General features: G+C 44.8%; 1 protein-coding gene across 1 annotated transcript in view; it reads right to left on the minus strand.

The window, feature by feature from the left end:
* Window positions 1-5,846: 5,846 nt before the first annotated feature.
* CHEK2 (checkpoint kinase 2) overlaps window positions 5,847-26,528 on the minus strand; it is a gene marked incomplete at its 5' end in the record, with an annotated part of 29,499 nt that continues 8,817 nt past the window's right edge. Inside the window, 10 exons of the mRNA XM_080940545.1 lie at window positions 5,847-6,137; window positions 7,332-7,412; window positions 11,466-11,551; window positions 12,658-12,773; window positions 12,985-13,148; window positions 13,817-13,903; window positions 16,145-16,244; window positions 18,184-18,245; window positions 20,583-20,636; window positions 22,698-22,806. Of these exons, the coding sequence (XP_080796671.1) occupies window positions 6,051-6,137; window positions 7,332-7,412; window positions 11,466-11,551; window positions 12,658-12,773; window positions 12,985-13,148; window positions 13,817-13,903; window positions 16,145-16,244; window positions 18,184-18,245; window positions 20,583-20,636; window positions 22,698-22,806 (946 nt within the window). The 3' untranslated portion in view covers window positions 5,847-6,050. The remainder of the gene's footprint in view (window positions 6,138-7,331; window positions 7,413-11,465; window positions 11,552-12,657; window positions 12,774-12,984; window positions 13,149-13,816; window positions 13,904-16,144; window positions 16,245-18,183; window positions 18,246-20,582; window positions 20,637-22,697; window positions 22,807-26,528) is intronic.

Consider the following 26,528-nt stretch of genomic DNA (forward strand, 5'->3'; position numbering starts at 1 on the left):
CGTCGGCGACTGCCTAGAGCTAACGGTCCCGCCAGCTAGGCGCGCGCACCGCTCCCGCGCGCCATGTTCCTGCCGAGCCGCGCGCCGCCGAGCGCCCCCGCCCTCACCGCGCACGCGTGCGCGCGCCCAGCCAGCTCACACCGCGCAAGTGCGTTCCCAGCCTGAGCCCTCCCGGAGCGGGTCGCTCGCTGTTCCCGGCTTTGCGCGGCCACCCGCCGCACTGCGGACCACCCCGAGGGCACCACGCGGAGTCGGGGCGCGCAAAGGCGCGCCAACGTAGGTGACTCTTCCCTCTATGGCCCGAGTCAGCGCTCTCCCTTGTCCAACTAGGATCGAATCTTCAGAAGCCCACCTCCTGCATCCAAGGACTAGTCCTCACTGGGTGGCTCTCTGGAGGCCAGACCTTGTGTTTCGAGCAGTTAAGAACCCTGGAAAAGGCCTTAAAAACTATGAACATGGAGCTGGAGAGATGGCTCAGCGATTAAGAGCACTGGTTGCTTGCTCTTCCAGAGAATCGAGATTCGATTCCTAGCACCCATGACAGCACACGACTATGTGCAGGGAATCTGACATCCTCACAGATATGTATGCAGACAAAACACCAATGCACATAAAATTAAGATAAATTTTTTTAAAGCTATGAGTTTATGTAGAGAGATGGTGCACTCTTAATCCCAGCACTTGGAAGAGGAGTTAGTTAGGCAGATCTCAAAAGTTCCAGGACAGCCAGGAATACACACAGAAAAACTTGTCTCTAAAGATAAAAGAAACAAACAAAAGGCAGGAACTTGTCAGGAAGGCAAGATAGCCTTGGTTTCCTCAATGTTCAACATGTGCATGTAGTATTTCATAGGCCTGGCCTGGCTTGACCTTTTTCTTGGGGGTGATTGATGGTGGCTAATAATGCATGCATAAAGGCCGAAGAGATGGCTCAGGAGATGCTCTTAGGACCAGAGTTCAGTTCCCAGGACCCACCAGGCAACTCAACAATGTTGCTGTAAATATTTAAAGTGATTATTGTTTATCATCAGCCCCCCCCCCCCGCAGCCGTTTCAGTGTGGAGACTAGCACATATTTGGTCCCCACACCACTTGGCACTCCAGGCCCCCTCTAAAAACTCAGGCGTGGTTCACTCCACTGCCCCTGTTACTTCTGTCTCAGGTGGATAGGACCGCCCCGGAGTGTTTCTTTCCACTACCACCCAGCACAAACATTACTCCAAAGCCTGAGTAACTTTTCATGGTAGGTTTATATATGTAATTCTCAATCCACAAATTCTCTACACAATAAGATTACATCCAATGGGCAAAGATACAAACTGCCCTTTTACATGAGATAAAATAACCCCTAAAAGAAACCCTTAAAATATTCATATCTACCCATCCACCTGGACCCAGATGTGCTTTTCCAGCTCCATCTTGCTTCTCCCTTTCTCTTCCACCCCTCTTCCATTTTCCTACCTTTTCTCCACCTACCTCTCCACTGTCCAATCATACACCACCTTAACAATTCACACAACTGTCTGTAATCCCACTTCCAAGATAGCCAGACACCTTCACACACACACACACACACACACACACACACACACACAAAGAGCACATAATAAAAAAATAAATAGTGTGTGCACAATGTCTGGCACAGACTAGGCCCTCCCAGCTGGAAGGTATAATTCCTGCTGTATCCTCCAAAAGTGAAAGTCAATAATAATAATAATAATAATAATAATAATAATAATGGAGGGCTGGAGAGACTCAGAGGCTCAGTGGTTAAGAGCACTGATTGCTCTTCCAGAGGTTCTGAGTTCAATCCCCAGCAACCACATGGTGGCTCACAACCATCTGTAATGGGAATCGACACCCTTTTCTGGTGTGTCTGAAGACAGCGACAGTGTACTTATAAAATAAGTAAATCTTAAAATAATAATGAGAAGGACTCAGTTTTCAAACTCCGTATAATTAGCAAGGCAGAGCTCACCCAACCATTCTTTTTAAACCTCTCTGCCACAAACTTCTCTGAACATACAAAAGATAGGAGAAAAACAAGAACAGAGAACATTTCCCCTACTGCTAAAGTCTCCTGAAACCTTTGCCCCATTTTGTAGATGTAGATGGCCTGGAACTTGCTGTGTAGACCAGACCAGCCTCAGACCACCTCATAGCATGCACCACTGCCTGGTTACTCTTGCAATTCTTACTTACTTTTTTGTTCCTCATCTTTATCAGACACAAGTGACACAAAACTTAACCTAACAAACAAAAAAGAACATTCCTGGACACGTAACTGATAGTGTCCCTCACCTTCATAAGTAGTTGCGCCTGGGATCTTTTCTACCTGGACCAACCTATCAAATAAGCCTTGAGCCTTCAGTCAGAGATTACTTCTCAAGAGGTTCTTTCTACTGAAGAAAAAGGTTCCCAGTTCTGGTCCAAAATAAGAGGGAGAGGCCCTAAGAGCTCTTCTTGGTACCAATTAGCATATCAAAGTGCATGCTGGCTCCTAGACTCTCTCAGTTTAACAATTACTTGGGCTCTTCTAGGCACTTCTCACCACGCCCCCTACCCTAAACTTCTCCAGGACTTCCCTTCCCCGAGCTTCTCATTCCTACAGAAACCTGCCAGTCTTCACACCCTCTTTTGTCTTCCTTACCTTTGCTGCAGTAAAAGTTCAAACCAACTGAATTCCCATCTGCCCTCTGCACTGGACCAGCTGAACTTCAGAACAGCCCCCCAAGGGAAACTACTAGCTACCTACTATTCACAGGAATGTCCTTGAATGTCCTCTCCTGCTAAAGAGTTTCTGAAGCACATTGTGCAACAGAGAGCTTGGTCAATTAGCTAAAGTGTGGGTCGTCATCAATTAGCAAAGTTACAAAGGGTCAGAAACTGAAAACAAACAAACAGAAGTTGCTATTAGAATTGCCCTGCAGGTATTCTGTGACTACAGAGAGCCCAGCCATACACACTCCCAAAACGAATTCCACTTTTTATGAGGTAAAGAGTAGGCCAGCAACAAAGTTTCAGTTTCTACACATCAAAGGACTGTCACAACAGTAGCTTTAGGGTCTTTGTTTCTTTTGGCAGTTCCCAGTTCACCCGGAGGTTAAGAGTTCTAAAGACTCAGGGTTTAAGAGCACCTGCTCCTTTGGCTGAGAACTTGGGTTCAAATTCCAGGTGACTCACTTGTACTCCAGTGCCAGAAGCCCCAGTGCCCTCTCCCCTGTACATACAGGCAGGCATACTCACCTACATAAAATAAAGATAAATCTTTAAAAAGTTTAAACCAGGAGGTGGTGGCTCAAGGAGAGCCAGGCTACACAGAAAAACCCTATCTTGGAACAAAACAAAAAAAATGCTTTTTAGATATAATGATTCTTTGATTGTCTTTTATGATTCTGTTGGGTGAGTCAACATTCCTTAGTATGACTTAATTAACTAGTACATCATGTATAGTCAGAAAGACCTCTCAGACTCTTCTTCCTCCCCTCCTCTTCCTCCTTCCCCTAATTTTATGTGAATGAGTGTTTTCTATGTTATCTATGCACCACTTGCATGCACAGTACCCACAGAAGCCAGAGGGTGTTGAGGCCCTAGAATTTCCAGTCAACCATTGAACTACCAGGGAGCTCTGTTGTGTATTATTGGAATTATTAAATGCATTTTTTTAATTTAAAATACCTCAAACTTAAGAGGAGTTAAACCTAAGATGAAGTTATAGTTTGGCTTGGTCTAGTTTTTAGTTTATGGAGACAGGGTTTCACAGTCCTGTCTGTATTGGATCTCACTCTACGCAAGGCTGGTCTCAAACTCAGATCCACCTGCAGCTGACTGCCAAGTGCTAGGATTAAAAGCATGTGCCACCACCCTGCAGTTAAGTTAGTTGAGCCACCATATAGATGTTGGTAATTGAACTCAGGTCCTCTTAGAAGAGCAGTCAATGCCTTTTTTTTTTTTAACTTTTTGTTGACTTCTTGTGAGTTTCACATCATGCACTCCAATTCCACTCATCTCCCCATCCCTTCATATCCACCCTCTTCCCTTGCAACTCCCCCACAAAAGAAAAACACCTCACTCACACACACGCACTTACATATACATACTCAGACACACACATTCACACATATACACTCACACACACACACACACACACATTCTCTCACACAGAAAACATGGAAAGCGTCTTGTGGACATGCAGTATGTCACAGTGTGTCCTACAGTACACTATCTTGTTCACACACCTTGCGAATGTTCATTGCACTTAGTCGTTGGTCTGGTTCGAGATCTCTGGCTTCTGCTACACCATCAATGCTGGATCCTCACAGGACTCCTCTCTCTGGTGTCCTGTTGTTGATCTGGATCATAGAAATCCTTTAGCTTTGGGTCTGCAGGAACAGCCCTTTCACATGCTCCAGCAGTTCATAGGTGAGGTAGATGTTGGGGTGGGCCAACTCACAGCCCTGGATTTGGGGGGGGGGGTACCTGAGATGGTTAGCCTGCCAGCTCTCTCCAATCTGCCCCACCAGGGCCAGCTCTCCAGCACTGCTCCCGCTAGCTCACCCAACGCTGTGAGGGGCTGGGCCAGCTCTCCCACTCTCAACCCCTCAGTGCTGGCTGTTGCCCGGGAAGGTGCAAGGCCACCCCAAGCCTGCTCTCTTGACCTAGAGCCTGTTCTCCCAACTGCCTCAGGTGTTGAAGGGTGGGGGAGGGTGTCTCCACTGTATCCATGCTCATCATGACAGTGGAACCAGCTCATGTGTGCCCCCACTACCACCACAAGGGCCAGCTCTGTGCTCCCCTGATTGCTGCAGCCAGTGAGGGGTAGAGCCAGCTCTGCACATCCCTTAGGCATCCATGAGGTCTCATTCAGCAGCCCAGGCCATGGAGGTCTACATGGTCTATGATAATAACACAAGGATGGTTGGAGGACCTAATCTAGAGAACTCCTGTCTCACATACCTAAAAATTGGGGGGAATTAATATCTCCAATTAATGTAGCCCCGAGAGTTCAGAGATGTAAACTGTACAGGACTGAGCATTATTTCTTTTGGTTTTTTTTGTTTTTTGTTTTTAAGGTAAAAGTCTCACTATACAGCCCAGGCTGCCCTCAAGCACACTATCCTGCTTCTCAAGGCCTAGGATGGATTACAGGAGTGTGAGCTCTAAGGGATATGAATTTCAGACTGGCTCACGATACAAGCAGCACCATGGTCACATGGGTTGCTTGGCAGCCAGCCACTACAAATCACCCAACATAACCATCACCATGTCCTTTTCTTTCTAAGGACTGAGTGTGTGTGTGTGTGTGTGTGTGTGAGAGAGAGAGAGAGAGAGAGAGAGAGAGAGAGAGAGAGAGAGAGAGAGTGAGTCTCTGTGTACCCCGGCTATCCTGATATTTGATCTAAAGACCAGGCAGGCCTCAAAGTCAACCCAAACATTCTCTTGCCTCTGCCTCCAGCGTCTGGGATTAAAGGTGTGGATCACCACAGCCAATGGAACTAAGACCTTCTAAGGAACCTTCAGAATTTGTATTCAGAGATGACCCCCAAACCAGAGTGACATCCTGAGAGGGCAGACTGACAGGCAATGTGAGGATCCAGATGAAAAGCCACGACAACTACTAACATTGTTTTAGAATATTCTTTTTAATGTTTATGTGTGTCCGCGCACATGAACACGTATGTAGGTGACCAGAGAGGCCAGGAGAGAGCATCAAATCTAGAATGTAGTCACACGGGTGCTGGGAACTCCTGTCCTCTACAGGAGTGTTCTTAATCACTCAACCATCTCTCAACACAACCCCCCTAACATTTTTTTCTTTAAAAAAAAAAAAAAAAAAGAAAGCTATTCATCTAAAGTGCAGGTCATGAAACATAAGCCCAGAGGCCAGTTTCCATAAGGTTTGTAATTGTGTGTCAGTGATGGAAAAAGCAATTGTTCCCATCATTAAAATACAGACTATATTTTTACAAAATATATAGCCTTTAAAAAAAAAAAGACTTCAAGGTGGAGAAGGCAGTGTAGAAGGAAGCACATTTCTTTCATGTTCAAAGCTCACAGCACACCCCCACACACGGCCAAGCGCTTTGTGCTCTCTGCGCCCTCTACCTCCAGTTCCAGGGGCCGCTTTTGACCGGAAGTCTGGAAATAAAGCAAAAGGAGAAGTGTTCAAGAGAAAAAGCACAGCTTCTGTCAAAGCTCCTCACAGTTCGGTAAACTAGGGGCATTGCATGAAAATTACTAGTTGTCATGACAACTGAGTCCTCCTAACACACCTCTGGACTCTCCCCAGCGGTTTCTAACTGCTAATAGTGCACAGCCACTTTAAAAAAAAAAAAAAAAAAAAAAAAGCCATCCAGTGACACAAAAGCAAGTTCAAATTGGCTCTTTTCCCTGTCAAATTCTAGGTGAGGCGAGGCGTAAGGCAGCCCCCGCGTCCAGCTTCCAGAGTCAGGGTTGCCGGGAGATCACACTCTATTGTGCTACACGGGCTGAAATCATGACATGCACTTTTTATTTAAAATGCCTCCAACTTGAGATGAGTTCCTTGGGAAGCCAAAGGACAGTGGGGCCGCACCGACAGCTTCCCTTGGTTACCAGCTCCTGACACTGTCTACTTATAGCTACTTAGAGTTTTCCTACTCATAAAATTAGGAAAGGACAGCGAGGGAAAAGGAACAAGACCCCTGACCAAAACACGGCAAGGGTAAACAGACTCGTTTATACTTACAAAGAACTTGAAAACAATAAAACTGCCATCAAGAAGCTGCCACCATCAAACCATGGTAAAATTAAACTTTTACTCACTAACAACAAAATCCTTAAAACAGAACCCATCAGAGACTATTTGCCCAAGTTTTACATTTCCCAAAAATTTAAACTTGTGTCACTAACAGACTCGATCTTGCATCCTGCCATGAGAAAGACCTGGAGATCAGCCCATCTTATGTTCCAATTCATTCAGCACATCCTGCGTGATTCAATCTTCCGAGGTGGCAGGAACGTATCATCAAAACAAAACACAGAGGCACTGGCTCTGGCTGGAGGGCTTGGCTAAGCAGCATAAGGCCCCGGGTTCAATCCCAAGTACAGCCAGCAAGTAAGATAATCTACTACCCAACATTATGCAAACAAGCTGGCTTATGACTACCAACCCCACTGCCTCTATTGAGATAATGTCCTGTTTCAGCCTTCTAAGAGCTGACATCATATGTATGTGTCACCAAGCCGGACATTTTTTTAAAGGTTGAGCACCTGCCTCTCCACAGAACGTTCAGTCATTAAGATTTGCTCAACAGCAACTCATTCTAGAATACAGTAAAGTCATCAGAATACCTGGGCGGGAGCCAGTGGGAGGTTCACCGAGTTCTTTTCCTGCACCAGTAGATCCTGAAATTTTTTCTTCATGTACTCATCCTGTGAAGAAATCAAAAGGCATGGGTAGGCTGCGTATGAGGAAAAGCAAGCTCCCAGACTGACAGGTAAATAAATGCCCAAGGCTGTCTTCCTGACATCAAACCTCATACTTCTGCTGAAGTTTCCTAATGAAGGGGCATGGCTGCTCACCCCTGTAATCAATCAGCATTTGCTACACCAAACTCAACTATCATGAGCTCTTATTAACCAGAGAACCAGACCCCAGCTATGGTTCAGAACCAGCAACATGCTGTGGGGAACACTAGTCAGGAGGCCCAAACACAAAGTTGATACTGTGCCACCCTGAGTCCTCACAGAACCAGACCCCTTCCTCCCTAACACAAACAGAGCCAATTACGCAGGTCATCCAAACAGCTAATCCAGCAAGTGAGAAAAAGCAAGTTAACAGAAGGGTCATAGTCCACATCTCATGGAAGAGATGGCAATAGACAGGACCAGATGTTGTAGGTATTCTGGGCTGTAAGAGGGAGAGATGGAGCAGAGGAAGCATAAACAAGAAGAAATCTTCTCAAAAGCACATAACTAGGTCCCGATTCCCTCAAGGCAAAATCCTGCAGGATTCAAGAACCTGCACGCAGAAGCTCTGAGGTAGCCTGGCACCGTTCCACATAAAACATCTAGGCTAGAGAGAGATGCTCAGAGGTAAGAATATGAACCGCTCTTGGAGAAGACCTGAATCTGGTTTACAGCACCCACATCAAGCACCAAGCACTCACAATCCCACACTACCACCCAAGGTCTCACTGTGCATCCCTGACTGGCTATGTAAACCAGTCCTTGAATCAGAGATTTGCCTGCATCACCTTTAAATCACAGCACCCAAAAGGTATAGAGTAGTGAAATTTTGTGTCTGAAGCCATTCCTCATCTACACTTTGTCAACTTGACACAAGCTAGAATCGTCTTGAAAAGGACCAGTTTCCATCAGATTAGCCAGTAGGCAATAACGCCCACTGTGGGTGGTGCCATTCCTAGGCTGGTGGTCCTAAGTTATATAAAGGAGCAAGCCATGGTAAGCATGCCAGTGAGTACCATTCTTCTACAGTTTCTGCTTCAGGATCTTGCCTTAAGTTCCCTCCTACCCTGACTTCCCGGTGATGTGGAAGTGTAAAATGAAATAAACTCTGTCCTCTTTAAGGGGTTTAGTCCTTTAGTACTGTGTTTACCACAATAACAGAGAAACCAAACTAGACTACAGACCATCTCAATGCCCTGTGCACTTGACATATTTTTCTACCTCTACGATGGCATCTATTAAGAGTGAGTTTTGTGGGTGCCAGTGCCTACTTTCTTGTCTTACTGGCTACTCACAGGACACCTATCTGGACAGCACAAAGCTCATTCATGTGTATTGCTCTGCTCTGTAGATCATGGTGCCCAACATGTGTTTCAAACACATGGACTCATTAACTGTGTTCTGAAGGGATGGATGCGTGAGTAAAACCAACACAGACTGCCCTCTATGAACTAGGTAAGTGCTGCAAGTCCTGCGTGCTCAGCATTTGACCTCTAACAGGAAGACACTAGGCCTTGAGAACAGAGGCCACCGGGAAGGAGTTACATTATTGGGAGATAGCCTAGAAGAAAATCATGGACCTTTTCCTCTTCCTTTAAAAACCTTTGTGTATGAGCTCAGCTTGGCACTCCCAGGTATGAGCCTGCACGCATGCACACGTGTGTGCGTGCGCACACACATACACACAAAACTAAAAATAAAACAAATCTTCCCAGGTCTTTCCAGCATGTCATAGCATGCATGTGGAGGTCAGAGGTTAACCTTGCGTGTCAGTCCTTGCCTTCCATCTTGTTTAAGAGTCTCTTGTTGCTCACCACCACGTACAGTCGAGCTAGCTGGCTTACAAGCTGCAGGGGACTATGCACCCCCAATCTCTCAGTTCCTCACATTTGTAAGACAAGCCGTCTCCCCGGAACCTCTTCCTCTGTTTTCTCCTACTGATCATGGACTGGCCTCCCCCACAAATGTAAACAAAATAACCCTTTTCTCTTTCTACGTTGATCTAGGTGTGCCACAGCTGATGGAAAACTAACAAGCACAAACGTCCTTCTTCTGGACACTGTCTGATGAAGCCATTCATGGCTTGTGGCTACCTGCATCACATTCACAAGCCACAGGTCAACCGGAAGGGGAGAAAGCATCTCAACACCAAGTATCAAGAGTTCTGTAAACCTGTGGGAAGTCTACATCCAAAAATATTAAGTTACAACGCCCCTGAAAAGCAAGCAGGAAGGATTTTTCTATATTACCAAAATGGAGGAGAGCTCCTACAGAACATCAGCCAGCAAATGACAAGGCAGAGAGAAGAGAGAGAAGGAGACATTTCCCTGAACCTCATCATTAGCAGATGCTTAGACGACCCCCTGCGCCCTCACCCTCCTCATCTAGAACCCACGATGTTTTCCAAGCAAAACACTGACAAGAAGTGTCTTCACTAGAGGTCGGAGCAGAGCTGGGCTTCAGCTTTAATTACTTGTGAATAACAGATTTTTTTTTAAGAGACAAGAAGTTCAAGCATCTCAGGCAAATGCAAACCCCGTTGCTAGGCCTGATTGGCCAGCCATGCTTCCTCTCCAAAGCTAACAGAAAGCCAACACAGTGAGTCTACCTCTGTTTGGATCCCAGAAACTGCCCTATTAAGGCGTGTGAAAAGAGCCAAAGGGTGGGCTTCTCTTTTCATTAAAGTTAAATTCCCACATGCAAAGACATCTTTGTTTCCAAACTCCTTGTCTCCAAGGCCCTTGCTGCTTTCAGACCTGTGTGGTCTAGTAAACATTAAATCATCTGACAAGATTTCTTCTCAGAGGAGAACCATGTTTCCAGAGCAACAACTAAAACATATATATCTGTCCCCTTCCCCAGCTCCCCTTTTAAAAAAGTATTTTACTGCATTTTTCATTTATGTTACGTGTGTGTGTAGAATCAATCAGAGGACAACTCTCAGGAGCCGGTTCTTTGTTCCACCATGTGGATTCTGGGGATCAATCTCGGGTTGTCAGATTTTGTGCTGGGCCTGGTGAGACATCCCCTCAGGTCCAGCTACTCTCCTTCCTTAAGGATTTGCTGTTCGAGACCTGAGCTAGTCTGACCAAAACTTAGGTGTGTAAGGTTGCACAGAAAGGGAACAATGTTCCAGAACCCCATAAGAACACTTTTCAAGGTGATTCCCGAACAGAGAACCAAAGACAGGAAAGCTCCAGCTACCTATGACATCCCCAAAGGAGACAAAGGCCAGAAGGAAGTTCACAGAAAAGTGTGGCCAAGATGAAGAGTAGAAATAACACATCTACCAGATAAGTGGATGATGCTCTTCCAAGTCAACAATTAATCTCCCAACGTTACAGACAGACACTCTTACACTAACAGCAGGTTTTGAATGAGCCTGGCACAAAAATCTGAAAGCAACAGGGACATGTGAACATGGATATCACGCACACTAAAAAGGGTGCAGGTTACAGCCTGCGCTAAGAACAAGCTTGCTCATCTGGAACAAGAATGAGACCCTTTAAAACAGCCACCTGGCTCAGAAAGTGGCTGAGTTCCCTTAGGGAGACTGCCTTCCTGGACCTGCCCCAGTTTTCTTGATTAAAGGTGAAAAATGGCTGGACCCCAGCACAGTCTACTCCACCAAGCAGAAGAGCAGAAAAGAGAGATGGTTGGAGGTTGAGAAAGACAAAACTCTCAAAGAAATTTCAGCCACACTGAAATCTCAGGGCAGACAGAACTAAAACCTGATATGAAGTGAGCCAAGAGTCACATGGAAAGAGGTGACACCCAAAACACACACACATATTCATTCACTCACTCCTCCCATTCCCCCATCTCTCGATCTCCTCCTCCACATGTGTGTGTACTGATTAGAAACAATTGCACACACACTTTACCTACCAGCAGACTGAAAACACTTACATAATGAACCCAACAACACAGAAACTGTACAACCCTCCGCCTCACCTCGCTTAAAGCAGTGAGGGGCTCCCCTGAATGTTAGACAAAAAGGAACTGCCTTGTACCCACCTGAAGCCATGGGTGATTTAAGGCTTCCTCTGTGGTAAGCCTAGCCTTTGGGTCCACAACCAACAGTTTCTTGACAAGGTCCAGAGCTAAAGTAGCAAGAGAATTGGGAAAAATCACAATAAAAAGAATAAATACATTCCACCTGCATTAAACTACGCCAGATCTACAGACCACCAGCCAGAGAGGAGGGAAGCACAGAACCATCAGATTTGGTGGAGAGAGCCCTCCAAGCCCCTCCCTCTCTGAATACAGAAGATTGGGACCTTAAGAAGGAGGATGCACCCCTTCTCTCCCTACTCTGACATCACTACTTTTTCCATTCCTTTTCTTGCTCGAGTCCAGGCAAATTTAAACTGAACTTCTACCCAGTTCTGAGATACTTACAATGCAACTGAAACTCTAGATCCCATTGCTTGATGATTAGAGACCAGAGAGGGGCTTCCTATAAGCAAATAAAGCCCTACCTCGAAAGCAAGCAAAAACCAAAGGCTGGCTTGCATGCTGCAACAAAATTCTCCCTTAAATTCTTGAGACAATCACCTAGGTTATATCATTAGACACTTGATTTTAACACACCTTTTATCCGGGGAGTTGCAAGGTTGCACTTTTAAATAGTAAAATACAGGCTGGAGAGATGGCTCAGCTCTTCCAGAGGACCTGAGTTCAATTCCCAGCAACCACATGGTGGCTCACAATCATCTGTGATGAGATCTGATACCCTCTTCTGGCGTGTCTAAAGACTTGCATACATAAAATAAATAATATTTGTAAATAAATAAATAAAATACAAATAACCAATGACATTGAGCTCTTACATTCTATTTACTCAAAGAATGTTTGTTATCAGGAGCCGTTTAGCACACTTGAATGGGTGACAGGCCCTTGACTATGTTATACTAAACCCCACACAAAACCTTTAATGCCAGGGTTAATGACCACTTGTTTACAAACAAGGAAAACAGAGACTCAAGGACATTAAATAACTTGTTCAAGGGCACACATGTGACAAGTAGCAGACCTAGATGCTCAGGCTCTGACGCTCAGGATCTGAATCATGTCCTCTTCCTGTCATTGTGGTGCCCAGCACCGCAATGACCAGATGGGAGAGAAGCAGCAGTCTGAGGAGAAACTCCCACCAGCAGGACACCCACATGTCAGCAAACCACGAGTCTGTGACCCTTCAGTATCATACCCTTCTCTGAGACATCTGTCCAGACTTCAGGAATAAGGTTGTACTTTCCACTGGTGATCTGATCCTTCAGTGACACTTGGGTCTTATGCTCAGAGAAAGGTGGATACCCACTTAGGCTTAACATTGGTAGAGAAAGAAAGGAAAAAAGTCAACTGGCGTTGTCAGCGGCATTGGCACAGGCTTCTCTGCAATGAGGAAAAATCAGCTTTTCTTAAGTTAAAGATCAAAGCGTGACCTGAGACAAACAGAAGCTCTCTGCCCGGACACGGGCACGATCTCATCTGACTTCACCCACCCAGACTTCGGAACCACGAAAGTGTCTCCTACCAGATGAAAAGAATAACACCTAAGCTCCAGCAGTCCACAGCGCGGCTGTACCCAGCGGTCCCGTTGGAGACAAGGACCTCAGGAGCCAGGTAAGTGGGCGTACCACATAGAGTTCTCATCAGGGAGGTCTCCCCCAAGATCTTGGACTGCCCAAAATCAGTGATCTAAAATTATAAGCATAAAAAAAAAAAAAAAAAAGAAATACAAACATTGTCATATCTCACCATCCCAAGAGACACGGAAACTGAATTAATCTGTCATTCAGACACCCGCCATTAACCCAAAATGTATACAGTTCCGTGCCTTTGCACAATAATTTTGCTTAAAAGAAAATCCCTGGGCCTAGGAACCCTGAGAAATAATTTGCCTATGATCATTTTAACCTTACAAAAACTGTGTAAGCCAGCTATCAACACATTAGGGAATGAATACCTATGCACCTAACACTCTTACATTTTACATCATCACAGGAAAGAAATGAAATGCACCTTTGTCACTCAAGTTTTATGTTTTGGGTCTTCTTGCTTTTTGTCTTGCAACTGTAACAGGAGATTCTAAAGAGAAGCTAGGCTCAGGAAGAAAGGTAGGGTCTGTGACCCGTTGGTCCATTTAGACCCGCTTCCCTCCCTCTGAACACAGAGGTTCATATGCTCTGGAGTTCAGTAGCTGCTCATTAGATGGTGGAACACTGGGCCATCTCAACAATAATTGGCAAGACTGGCGAGTGAGATTCTCAACCTTTTGATATTCCTATTTTTTTAATGTAAGAAATTAAAAGGCAGTTTGAGCAGAAATATACAGCAGTGGCCACAAGAAGGACAAGCATGGTCACCTTGATGAGACAGTCCTCTTCCTGAGACGATAAGAGAACGTTCTCCGGCTTTAGGTCCCGATGTATAATCCCATTTTCGTGAAGGTACTGTACAAAAACAGGCAGGACTGTTGGTTTGTATGCACACGCGTAAGGAGACACAGTTCCCAACACTTAACTATTAGCCTGGGCAAAATTAAGCTGAATTATGCATCAGCATCCTCAAAGTCACAGCTGTACCAGGCCTGAGCACTCAGAAATTTATGTCACATAAAAACCTTTAAAAAGCGTAAAAATAAAAAAAAGCAACTTAGAATGGTAAACTTATGGTTTTACAATTCCAGAAAACAAAAACCTCCTCATAGACAAGCACAGTGTCTGTCCAATAAACATTTAAATAAGTGATAATACATCATAGGAATTCCATCAAAATTATACATTTTGTTGTTTAATTCCTAAGAATATTTGAAAGGTACATGCCACCAAACTGACCTCAAGCCCCAGAAATCATGGAAGAAGAATAGGTCTCTCCAGGTTGTTCTCTAACACACACACACACACACACACACACACACACACACACACACACACACACAATCTCTCTCTCACACATACACACACTCTTTCACACACATACACACACACAAAATCTCTTACACATACACAATCTCTCTCTCACATACACTCTCTCGCTCTCTCATACACTGTCACACACACATACTCTCTCCCACACTCTTACACACACTCACACCCCAAACATACTCTCACATACTCATACATTCTCTCTCTCACACACACACACACAATCACACATATATACAAATACGGAAACACACACACACAAAGCAGAGGTACTCTGAAAGCTGGAGATACAGGACTAGCCTAGCATAAACTATGCTTAACCCCCAAATGCTATAAACATCAATAACTAAACTACTAATCTATTCCTAGGTGCAAAGGCTAGCTTCAGTACTTTAAAATTACCTTGTTAGTTGAGCTTCAGAGATGGCTCAGTGGTTAGAGCACTGACTGTTTTTCCAGAGGTCCTGAGTTCAATTCCCAGCAACCACACGGTGGCTCACAACTATCTGTAATGGGATCTGATGCCCTCTTCTGGTGTGTCTGAAGACAGCTACAGTGTGCTCATATAAATAAAATAAGTAAAACCTTTTTTTTAAAGTGAACTGAGAAGCTAAGCGTGCCTGTACTCTAAGCACTTGGGAGTGAAAGCAGAAAAATCAAAAGTTCAAAGCCAAGTTAACCTCAGAGTGAAGTTAAGGTCAGCCTTTGGCTTACAAAGGGCTACCAGGGATACAGGTAAAGTGGTATGTATGTGAGTGTGTATGTTGTGAGTGTTGAGTATGTATGTGTGTGTGAGTATGTGAGTGTGTGAGTGTGTGTGTGTATGGTATGTGTGTGAGTAAAAGTGTGTGGTGTTTGTGTGAGTGATGCTTGTGAGAGTGTGTGTACTATGTGTGAGAGAGTGCAGTGTGTGTTGGCATCAGAAGCCTCCCAATCCAGCAATGTCACCCTTAGGCGACAAGGACCCTCAAGTCCATTGCCATGGCAACTGCCACACATTTGCAGGGTACACTTGACCTATATGAGTATATGTGGTGGTGGGATGTGGGAATGGTGTATATGTGCTCTGTGGTGTGTGTGTGTGGGTGTGTGTGTGTGTGTGTGTCTTTGGTTGTGGGTTCTATCCCCAGGACTGTGAGAAGAAAAAGAGAAAGGAAGGTGGGAGGGGTTGTAACAGGATCTAGGATCAAGGGAAAGTAGAGTCCCCTCCATTCCTGTGGAACACATTACTGGTCTGTGGAAGAACAGATGTCTACCTCAATCATCCCAACCAGTCAGCCTTGCTTTCATTCTCACCTTCACACTCTGCAAACCAAATTATTGCCACAAGGGTCAGGCAGGAGCAGAATCAACGTCCCTCTAGAAAGACCCCAGACGGTGGCATAGATGGGTTGTTCAGATTGTTTTTCCTAAGATAGGAGAGATAGAGAGACAGACAGCCAAGGCTTTGTGCGTGCTGGGCAACCACTCTACCTCTGAAGTATTCTCCATTTTATTTGAAACAAGCTCTCTCTAAATTGCTGGAGGGAGCTGGCTTTGAACCTGAGAATCCTGCCTTAATCTCCCTAAATAGCCGAGATTCCTGGCTGTGCCACTGGACCTGGTAATATGTTTCCTTCCTCAGTTCCCTTCCTTAGGGTCTCACACACCAGGCAAGAGCTTGATCACCTGAGTCACAGGGGGCAGCCATTTCTGTCTTTTTGCCTAGAGCAGAACACACAGAGCCTTGGTGCCTTGGCCCCTCCCTGCCACCAGGACTTCTCCTACCTGTACAGCTAAAAGCATCTGATAGAAGTAGAGCTTGCAGGTGGCTTCTTTCAGGCGTTTGCTCCCCACCACCCGGTCAAACAGTTCTCCTCCTTCCATCCTGAAACACAGACAGAGCATGACACCAGTGAAACAAACTCACCTAACCCAGAAAAATGAGGACTGGGGGGTCAATGAGCACTTGCCTCGTGCCAGAGGCTGAAACACGGTTCATGTTTTTCTCAGTCTTGACGTCACTTTTAAAAAGAATGAGCTTGGCTGGGCAGGGTGGAGCAGACCTTTAACACCAGCACTCAAAGCTCAAAGCCCCAGGCCAGCCAGAGATAGGAATGCTCTTCTCAAAATAAACAAATATGCCAAGCAATTTGGTCTTTTACCCCTGCACTTGGGAGGCAGAGGCAGGCTGATCTCTGCATTAAGATGGTCCAGCCTAATCTCCAGAGTGAGTTCCAGCTCAGCCAGGCTACACAGAAAAACCTTGTCTCCCAAAAACCAAAACTAAATAGACTCTAATACACAAATGAAGAAATACATGTCACTCTCTTAAGGGCTAGAGAAATAGCTGGTCCATAGAAACCCACAGGGGAGGCTAGCAGCATGCCAGAGGACTTGCTGGCTCAGGCTCACTCTACTCCTCAAAGGACCTTGGCTCCTCATAGCTCTCTTCACCCATCCCCTACCCTGAACTTCTCCAGCTCATGAGCTCCCTCCCCCCTCAGCTTCTCAGTCCCACCTACCTTTTCAGCCATGAGCTCTCATAGCCCCCTCTCCTCTTCTCCTCTGTGTTCCCTCCTCCTCCTCGTCTTCCACCTCCCTCCCCCTTCCTCTCTACCTCTTCTTACTGCTCTCTTCTCTCATGGCCAGGTTCAGTCTCTTGGCCATGCCTCATCTGCCACTTCCTCTCCCTGCTCTGGAATCTTATGGCTGCCTCTGCTCTCCCTTTTATGAACAATAAAAACCTTTTCCTCAACCACACCTGGGAGGACTGCGTCCTCACTTCTCACTCCTCTCACAGAAGACCCGAGTTCAGTTCCCAGCACCCACGTCCAACTCGAATGTACCTGTAACTCCATCTCAGGAGACCAAAGCCCACTACAGTTATAGGTACATACTCACACAAACACATAACTAAAAATAATCAAACATAAGTCTTACAACAAATTAATGACCTCATAAGCCTTATCCATAATCAGATGCCCAGGTAGGAAAAGAGGGAAAGATGGAATTTATAATAAGCAATGGAGACTTCTTTGGGAACGTTTAAAAAACTGATTCCAGCAGGGTGGTGGTGATTCACACCTTTGATCCCAGCACTTGGAAGCAGATCTGAGTTAGAGGCCAGCCTGGTCTACAAAGAGAGTTCTAGAACTGTCAGGGCTACACAGAAAACACTTGTCAGGCTGGAGAGATGGCTCAGCGGTTAAGAGCACTAACTGCTCTTCCAGGTCTCGAGTTCAATTCCCAGCAACCACGTGGTGGCTCACAATCTTCTATAATGGAATCCGATGACCTCTTCTGGTGTACCTGTAGACACCTACAGTGTACTCATATAAATAAAATAAATAAATCTTTAAAAAAAAAGGAAAAACTCTTATCTTGAAAACCCAAAAGATAAAATAAATGAAAATCTGATTCCAGAAGCTGGAAAGAGGCCCAGAGATTTGCATTCTTACAGTGTTCCTACATGTATGGAGTGGAAACAGACTACCTATCTGGGCCAGGCAACTGGTGTCTGAACCCCAGTTCATTCAGTTCTTCACCGCTGTAGTTCTGTGTGAGCTACTTAATCCCTTTGAGCTAAACAACAATAGCAAAACTGAATTTAAAATATCTGTTACTGTTTTCTTGAGACAGAGTTTCTCCATACAGTCCTAGGACACTGTAGACCAGGCTGGCCTTGAACTCAGATATTTACCTCTGCCTCTGCCTCCTGGGTGCTGGGATTAAAGGAGTGTGCCACCACCTCCGGACTAATCTGCATTCAGTTCTTTACATGGAAACATAAGCTTAAGTGTTTCAATTGAAATGTTACTACTTACAGTTCCAGAACAATGTAATAATCTTCCACATCAAAGACATCTTTAATCTTGATTATGCAAGGCTATAAGAGAGAAGAAAGAAGAAAATGAGAAATTCCAGAAATCCTAAGTCACAGAACCTGAGGCACTGGGTTGTGCTTGTCTGGGGAATGCTGTTAAGTCAAGCATAGAAGGCAGAATGGAATGCAGCCAACTCCTCACTGAGAACTCACAAGAAACACGTCATCATACAGTGTCAGCAAGAAGTAACTCAAGTCTGCTTAGGAGCCTGCCTACAAATTAAATGACAGTGGGCCTTCCCAGACTTCCTCCTCATTCCTCAAAACAGACCTCGAGGAGCCTGACAGGAGCTGCATACTCCAGGGTGGGGTGCAGTGTTTCCTCACCCAGCCTGAGATCCCAAGCCCTTTTCCTCAACAGGACGCAAGATCAGAGACCATAGAGCTATTTGTGAACCCAGCACATGGGAGAGCAAGGAAGAAAAATTAAGAACTCAAGGCTAGCCTTGTCTATAAAAGCTAGTTCAAGGTTGGCCTGGGCAACACTAGACCCTGTCTCAATAACAAAGAAGGTTAGGGAGGAAGCCCAATTATACCTCCCAGATTCCTGTGGCTCCGGCATTGGAGCCATGGAGAATGGAACCTGTATGATAATATGCTCTCGTTGTATAAGCGCTTTAAAGCATGGTTGGTAGTTTATCATCCGTGTGGGGAACACAGCACCATGGGCAGGGGAGACCAGGCTTAGAGTGTCTAGAATGCAGACTTAGCATTACGATTTTCCACTGAGAAAGCATACTTGTTTTATTTGAAATCACAGCCAAGCTCAGTGGCAGGTAAGAGACTGAGTGTGTATCAGGAACACAGAAGGAAGCCAGCACAGAGGACTGATCACAAGAGACTCAGAGACAGCCTATAACCCTTCCCGGGTTGAGACTGTAAGAGTTGAGATGTGTCACAGTGTTCATGGTTCCCTGTAACTGTAGGAGAGTCCGTGAAGAACACCCACAGCTTCCCAACATGGCCTTGGAAACGCTGCCTAGTAAGTGCTGTTGAGAGACTTCCATCTTAATGAGTATCGAACTTAACCAGTACAACCTATAGGGAGATGTTGTTTAATCACGTCCGTCTCTGTATCTGTGCATGCCACGGAGCATGTGTGGAACTGGTTCTCTGCTTCCTCCAATGTGAGTCCTAGGGATCAAACTCAGATGGCCAGCCTTGGCAGCAAGCTCCTTCACTCTGAGTCATTCTACTAACAGTGAATGTGTTTTTAAAAAAAAGAAAAAAAGAAAGAAAGAAAGGAAAAAGAAAAAGAAACAAAACTAGGCAAAGCCAGCTTCAGCAGGAAGATTGCTTGAGCCAGAAATCGGGTGAGCCTGGCCAATTCAGCCAGTGCCTGTGGAAAAGAACAAAACTCCACTCAAGAGGCAGAGACAGAAGGTCATGTGAGTCCAGTATTCCCAGACTTGCCAGGGTAACAAGGCAGGGCTGTCTCTTAACAAAAAAAAAAAAAGGAAGAAGGGGAATTAGGGATGGGGAGAAAAGGCAGAAGGAAAACGAAAGCAAAGAGAGAGCAGGGAAGGAAGACAGGGAAGGAGAAGCTGCACTTGAAGCACAGGACAGGCAAGTAGCAGGGCTGGCCGCTGGAGTCCGGAGAATTGGCGGATCCAAGTTGTAAACAGGCTGTGGAGACATTGTATCGAACACAGTAATCTAGAATAAATAAACCTAGTAGCTCTTGGAGGGATGTGAGGAGGTGGCAGAGAGAAAAATTCTGACTGGAGGTCAAAAGAGAGAAGAGGAAATCCTTAGTGACTCTGGCAAGATGTGGGTCAAGTTTAACTCCGACGCCTACTGAGCCTGCATTATGGGTTCTCAGAAACTAATGAGGAGACGGAGAAAACCAGCAAAAAGAATCCAATATCAGGCCCCATGCCTGCCACAGACATAAAGTCAACCTTACAAAATAGGTTAGGTAAGGCACACTTACATCCAACATGGCTCCCCACCCACGAATCAGATGTAACGATGGCATTCTTCTTACCTGTCAGATACCATGGCTTTACTGGATTACTCCAAATAAAAGGTATTTAAAAGGACTCAAATTTCAGATATAAGTAGCCTAACTAAAACTTTCATTTTCCTTGCAAATATAACTAATCTTTATAAAAATCTCCCCCAAGATCTCAATAAAAAATACTGAGTATTAAATCATGAGGTCACAAATCCTTTTCCACAGGATTGTATTCTTAAAACTCTAAAATTCATCTGAGATAAATAAGAGGCAGGTCCATGTGTGTTCTCACACGCAAAGGAGCGACAACTGGCCTCCTTCTGCAATGCCTGGCACACTTTCCACACATGAGATAAGTTACTACAAATGACAGTAATACTTACGTGATTTAGTTTCTTCAAAATTTCTATTTCAGTTTCCACACTGGGAGCCGTGTCCTTAAATAAAGAAAACAGCATCAGAGTTCATTAGTAACAATAATCATAATGTCCAGTATTTTGAAAATATATTTATATTAGGATGGCTGAGTTACAAACCAGGCTCTGCTCATACAGAGGACACAAGACTCCATATATGTAAAATGGACTTCAGCTAAGAAACCCAGATTTAAATTTTTTTAATGTTTTTTTTTCACTTTTATTTTATGCACTTTGGTGTTTCGAGTGCATGCATGTCTGTGTGAGGGTGTCCAGTCCTCTAAGACTAGGGTCACACTGCTGTGAGCAGCCATGGCAGTGACAAATTGAACACGGGTCATCTGGAGGACCAGGAAATGCTCCTGACCACTGACCCATCTGTCCACCGCTCAGCCCAGATTAAAAATGTTTAACTCCAGACTTTATTTGCACTTGCACACTCATTACTACATGGCAGGGGTGGGGGTGAGGAGGTTCTATTCACTGAGAGGTCGTACAGAGTCTAATGGAGGAGAACAGTTAAGGAGTAAAGAATGATGCTAAGTTTTCAACAACCCAGGAGGTACCCTTTTCTCCCCTAAATGAGAAACAAATCCAGAATCATGAGGTCAAAGGCCTAGAACGAATTGAACACAGCCCGGAAATTCCTCCTGCCATGTAAGAATAGAATTATCTTGGGAAAAACAGCTTGAAGAATGTTAAAGCCAGAAACAGCTGGCTGGACAGGAAGAGGTGCCTGGGCTCCACTTTTACGTTACTTTGTCGGGTTACTTGTGGGGAAAAAAAAAAAAAATTAATACAGCTGGCCACTTCACTCACTCGGTAAACGAGGATTACAGAAAACGTGATAAATAGCTGGTACGTAAAAATTATTCACTCATATAGTTTTATGCCAAAATGTTTTTTAAAATCTGTACATGTATCTCTCTTTTTTAAATAAAGTTGTAAGAAAAAAAATTATTCACATTCTAAAAAACTGAAACCCAGACATAAAAATGTCATCTCGGTGGTAGAGCACGTGTCTGGTATTCCTGAGTTTTTAAAAACATGTTTCTATAATTAACTAACTCCTAGCCACTGACACAACACTCAAAAGAGGGAAGAATTTGAAGTTACCTCAACAACCAGGCAAAGAATTGTCTGCACAAGTTATGATGAAGTTGGGGGCATTCCTTCCTAGTGATGTCTCTGAGAACCTGTTTAATCTGTCTGATATTATCCAGAACATTTGTAGTGGTCACCTCAGAACCGGGAACCTATCAGGCAAGGAAGGTGTCACGCATGCAAACTAACTGACTGGAAAACAAGACCTTACAGAGCAAATGGGGTCAGCAGGGCGTAGGGAGAGACATTGCTCTTCTCCTTTACCATTTTCAAATTCATAGTTGCAAACAGGGGAACTATACCGTCAAACTGAGAGTAATCACCGTACTTCATAGAATAAGTCAAAATGCTGCACTGTAGGTACTGAGCATGTTACACTTCAACAGATGCTTTTAAAAGGAATGCTGAGCAGAGAGAGCATCTGGGGTAGGATTAAACCCAACTGTTGTGAGATTATTTTTCCTTTTCACTCGACCTCTTAACACCCAACAAGTTTCATCTCTGCTACAACATCCCCAGCATTACTCCATTCAATGTTTACAAGGCTGGGCTGCAGGAAAGTCACTGTGATAAAGCCGAGGGATGACTAGGAGCAGTTTCCTGGGATGTGCCTGTGAGATTGAAAAGGTGAGCTGTCCAAACTCGGTGAGACATCTGTCTCTACAACCAGCTTCTCCACCAAGATGAGAGAGGCTGAAGGCAGCTAGGAGGCTGCATTGGCCATTAGACCCGCTTCCCCCCAATCCCTTCATAGCTACTTTAGAAGGAAAAGAAAGCCTGTTACTATGTACAGGATTACACACAACCAATTATTTCTAGAATTAAATTATAAATAAAAGTTTCTAGATTAATTAAGAGACACTTAAAAGGGCCCAGTGTTGTTTGGCTGAAGAATTGCTATGCCTAAGCCACCCAAGCTTCTTGAGATTGAGACACCCTCCAGAGTTACTAAAGGGAGTGTGAGAGCCGGGTACTTACGGCTTCTCTCAGTGAGCCGAGAGCAAACCTCCGCTTGCTGATGATCTTTATGGCCACTTTCTTACAAGTTTTCCTCTCAAACGCCATCTTTACCTCCCCACAAGCACCACTAAGGGGAAAATCACAGACAGTGACTTTTCAGGATGATCTCATCATGAAACACCGAGTCTGTCTTGACCGTAAGAAATTAAAACAACCTGAGGAGGTTGTTCAGGTGGGTAAAGTGTTTGTCATACAAGTACAGAATCTGAGCTCAAACACACAAACCCCATGTAACCAGGCAACAAACAGTAAGCCTGGAGGCACAAGAAAACTCTAGAAGATTGTGGGCCAGCCTGCCATGCATGCACAGCAGAAAACAGAGACCTAGTCTCAAGGTAGAAGGTGAGACCAACACCCAAGACTGTCTTCTGACCTCCACACAAATTCTGTGGCATGTGAAGTTCTGCACTTTCATATATACACACACACACACACACACACACAGGGGTACACTGCCACATGCACAGAGATGTGTCCACACACAAGAGAAATTTCATATTGTCCATGTAACATTTTTTTCATTGTCTTTATGCTGAAAGGACACACTGAAACCTCACCAGAGTAAACTGTCAAAAGGAAAGGGTTTATTCAGCTTACACTTCCACAATGCTGTTCATCACCAAAGAAAGTCAGAACTGGAACTCAAGCAGGTCAGGAAGCAGGAGCTGATGCAGAGGCCATGGAGAGATGTTACTTACTGGCTCGTTTCCCCGGGCTTGCTCAGCTTGCTTTCTTAAAGAGCCTAAGAGTACCAGCCCAGGGATGGCACCACCTCCAATGGGCCCTCCCACCCTGAATCACTAATTAAGAAAATGCCTTACTGCTGGATTTCATGGAGACATTTCCTCAAGGGAGGCTCCTTTCTCTGTGATAACTCCAGCTTGTGTCAAGTTAACACACAAAACCAGCCAGTACAGTAGGTAACATTAAATGTACCATGGTAATGATTTTCAAGTGTAGGATTTTAGTCATAGTCAGTACATACCCAATGCTCTGCAATTACTACTATCTAGCTCCAATTAGGTAAACCATTATACCTTGCCCCAGCTATCTCTAAACGGCTTTCTTAAAAATGATCCATGAAATAGTACTTCTTTCTCTTAGCTTAATGTTTTAAGATTTATTTATTATATATGAGTACACTGTAGTTGTCTTCAAACACACCAGAAAAGGGCATCAGATCCCATCGCAGATGGTTGTGAGCCACCATGGGGTTGCTGGGAATTAAACTCAGGACGTCTGGAAGAGCAGTCAGTGCTCTTAACCGCTGAGCCATCTCTCCAACCCAGCTTAAATGTTTTCAAAGCTCATCTATGCATAGCAGTTACCAATACGCCTTTATTACTTGTCTGAGACTGGATCCTGATATAATGATTTGGTCCTAATTGTTCTAGGAGCTGGAACATCCCATTACGACCTCTCCCTAGCCACGTATCCCTCCACCCCTCACCTTTGAGACAAGAGCCTTAGGAAGCTCAGGCTGTCCTTGAATGACTATCATACCAAGGACAACACTGAATTCCTGTTTCTCCTGCTCCGTTTTTTAAGTTGTTAAATTCCACGTATGCCTACACCTTGCCCAGCTGCCTTTTTCTGCTAGAAACTGAACTAAACATTTTACACTAAACTGCATACCTACCTCAGAAGGCCAGGGGCTGACAAGATGGCCCAGCCCATGTACAAGTGATTGTCCCATATTCTGTTTTTTTTTTTGTTTTTTTTTTTTTTTGTTTTGTTTTTTGTCAACTTGGCTCAATAGCAAGAATCATCTGCTAGAAGGGAACTTCACTTGAAAAAAAAAATGCTTCCATTAGAATGTCTGGTAGACAAGTCTGTGGGGCATTTTCTTTTAATTTAGGACAGCCCACCCCAGTTTATGCAATACTGTCTGTCCCTAGCATATAAGAAAGCAGACTAATCAGGCCATGGAAACTGAGGCAGTAAGCGGTGTCCTCCATGGTTGCTCTGCTGGAGCTCCTACATTGGCTTCCATCAGGCATGGATGGTGATCACAACACAAAACCAATACACCCGCCTCTAACGTTGCTTCTTGTCAGTGCTTATCACAGCAAAAGGAAGCAAAGTAATTCAGTCCCTGTGCCAGGAGTGGACTGTCACGATGGCCGCAGCCATGCTGTTTTGGGGAAAGGATTACAGGGCTTTGGAGCTTTGGGGTAGAAAAGCTGTTGCATACTTGTTTTGCAGACAAATGCTGAGAGGAACGCAAACGACAGAGGCCTGGCCTGTGGAATTTCAGAGAGAAATCTGAGTCCTGTAAGGACTCTATTAGAGTCATTTGTGTGACATTTTCAATGAAGATTCTGTAAAGGCTGGAGAGATGGCTCAGCGGCTATGAACACTGACTGCTCTTCCAGAGGTCCTGAGTTCAATTCCCAGGAACCACATGGTGGCTCACAACCATCTGTAATGAGGTTTCGGGTCCTCTGAGAGGCTGAAGGCATACATGCAGGCAGAATGCTGTATACACACTAAATAAATCTTAAATTAGAAAAAAAATTACGTGAAAGTGAAGTTGGGTGAAGTGATGCATGCCTTTAATCCCAGGACTTGGGAGTCTGGGGCAGGCAGATCTCTGTGAGTTCAAAGCCAGACTGCTCTATACAATGAGTTCCAGGACAGCCAGGGATATGCAGAGAAACCATGTCTTAAAAAAAAAAAAAAAAAAAGTGTGAAATTAAACCTTCAGTGCACTGAGAAAAATCAATGCTAATTAGCTGGGGCTTTAAAATCTACTGTAATTAATAAGAACCCAACCTCACCAACATCTTCAAGGTAAGATCTGGGTCAGCACACAAAAGCTGTGGCCCAGGAAGAGTCCCAAGCTGCATCTCAAGCTGGAACTTCACAATGTGTAGAGTCTCCCAGAGGAGACGAGCTTTGAAGGTGTGAAGGGATCTTGGGCAGCAGCTGAAGTTTAGCCCTCAGCTAAAGGCCGCAGCATCCCTGAAGAGAGCCCAGGAGCTCACTGACAAAGATGCAGCCCCAGCTGCAGGTGGAGACCCCATAATGCCAATGTCCAGACTATGAGATGACCACAGAGGGCAGCAGCAGTGAAGGGGTGCCAGCCTTCCACTCTAAGACAAACTGTGTGCGATGAGGGGATGGGGGGAGGGTTAGCTGCTGATGCCTTCTCAGACCAGGAGTGGCGCCCAGACCTTGGACACTGAGCTGCTTGCTTACACTACTGAGATTTGTTTTTTGCTTTTGATCTGACTGTAACCCTGGTTCTTTGCTAAAAGTAAAACTTTTTTTTTTTTCATTTTATGTGTATGGCTGCTGTTCCTGTCTAGGTCTGTGCAGTATCCCCCAGAGACTAGAAGAAGGTATCAGATACCCAGGAATAACTGTAGGCAGTTAGTTATGAGCCTTCATGCAGGTACTGGAGATCAAACTTGGGTCCTCTAGAAGAGCAACCGGTGTTTGCTCTCCAGTCCCAAATTCTCCTTTTTAAAAGACTGTGGGACTTGGGGGGGAAAGATTGTGTTTGACAAAGTGACGTTCATTTTTTAATTTTTTTAATTTTTGTTAGTTTGTTTTGGTTTTTCTTTTGAGACAGGTTCTCTCTACATAGTCCTGGCGGTCCTGAAACTCACTATGTAGACCAGGCTGGCCCCAAATTCACAAAGAGCCACTTGCCTCCCAAGTACCAGGATTAAAGGCATGCATCACTACCCGCAGCCCATGACATCAGCAATAATATGACATCTTGGGAACAAACAAGGAAACAAAGGTTAAGATAGTGATTTGTTTATATGTCAAGCTGATAAG

Source organism: Micromys minutus (assembly GCF_963924665.1).
Source record: "Micromys minutus genome assembly, chromosome: 29".
Taxonomy (NCBI): domain Eukaryota; kingdom Metazoa; phylum Chordata; class Mammalia; order Rodentia; family Muridae; genus Micromys; species Micromys minutus.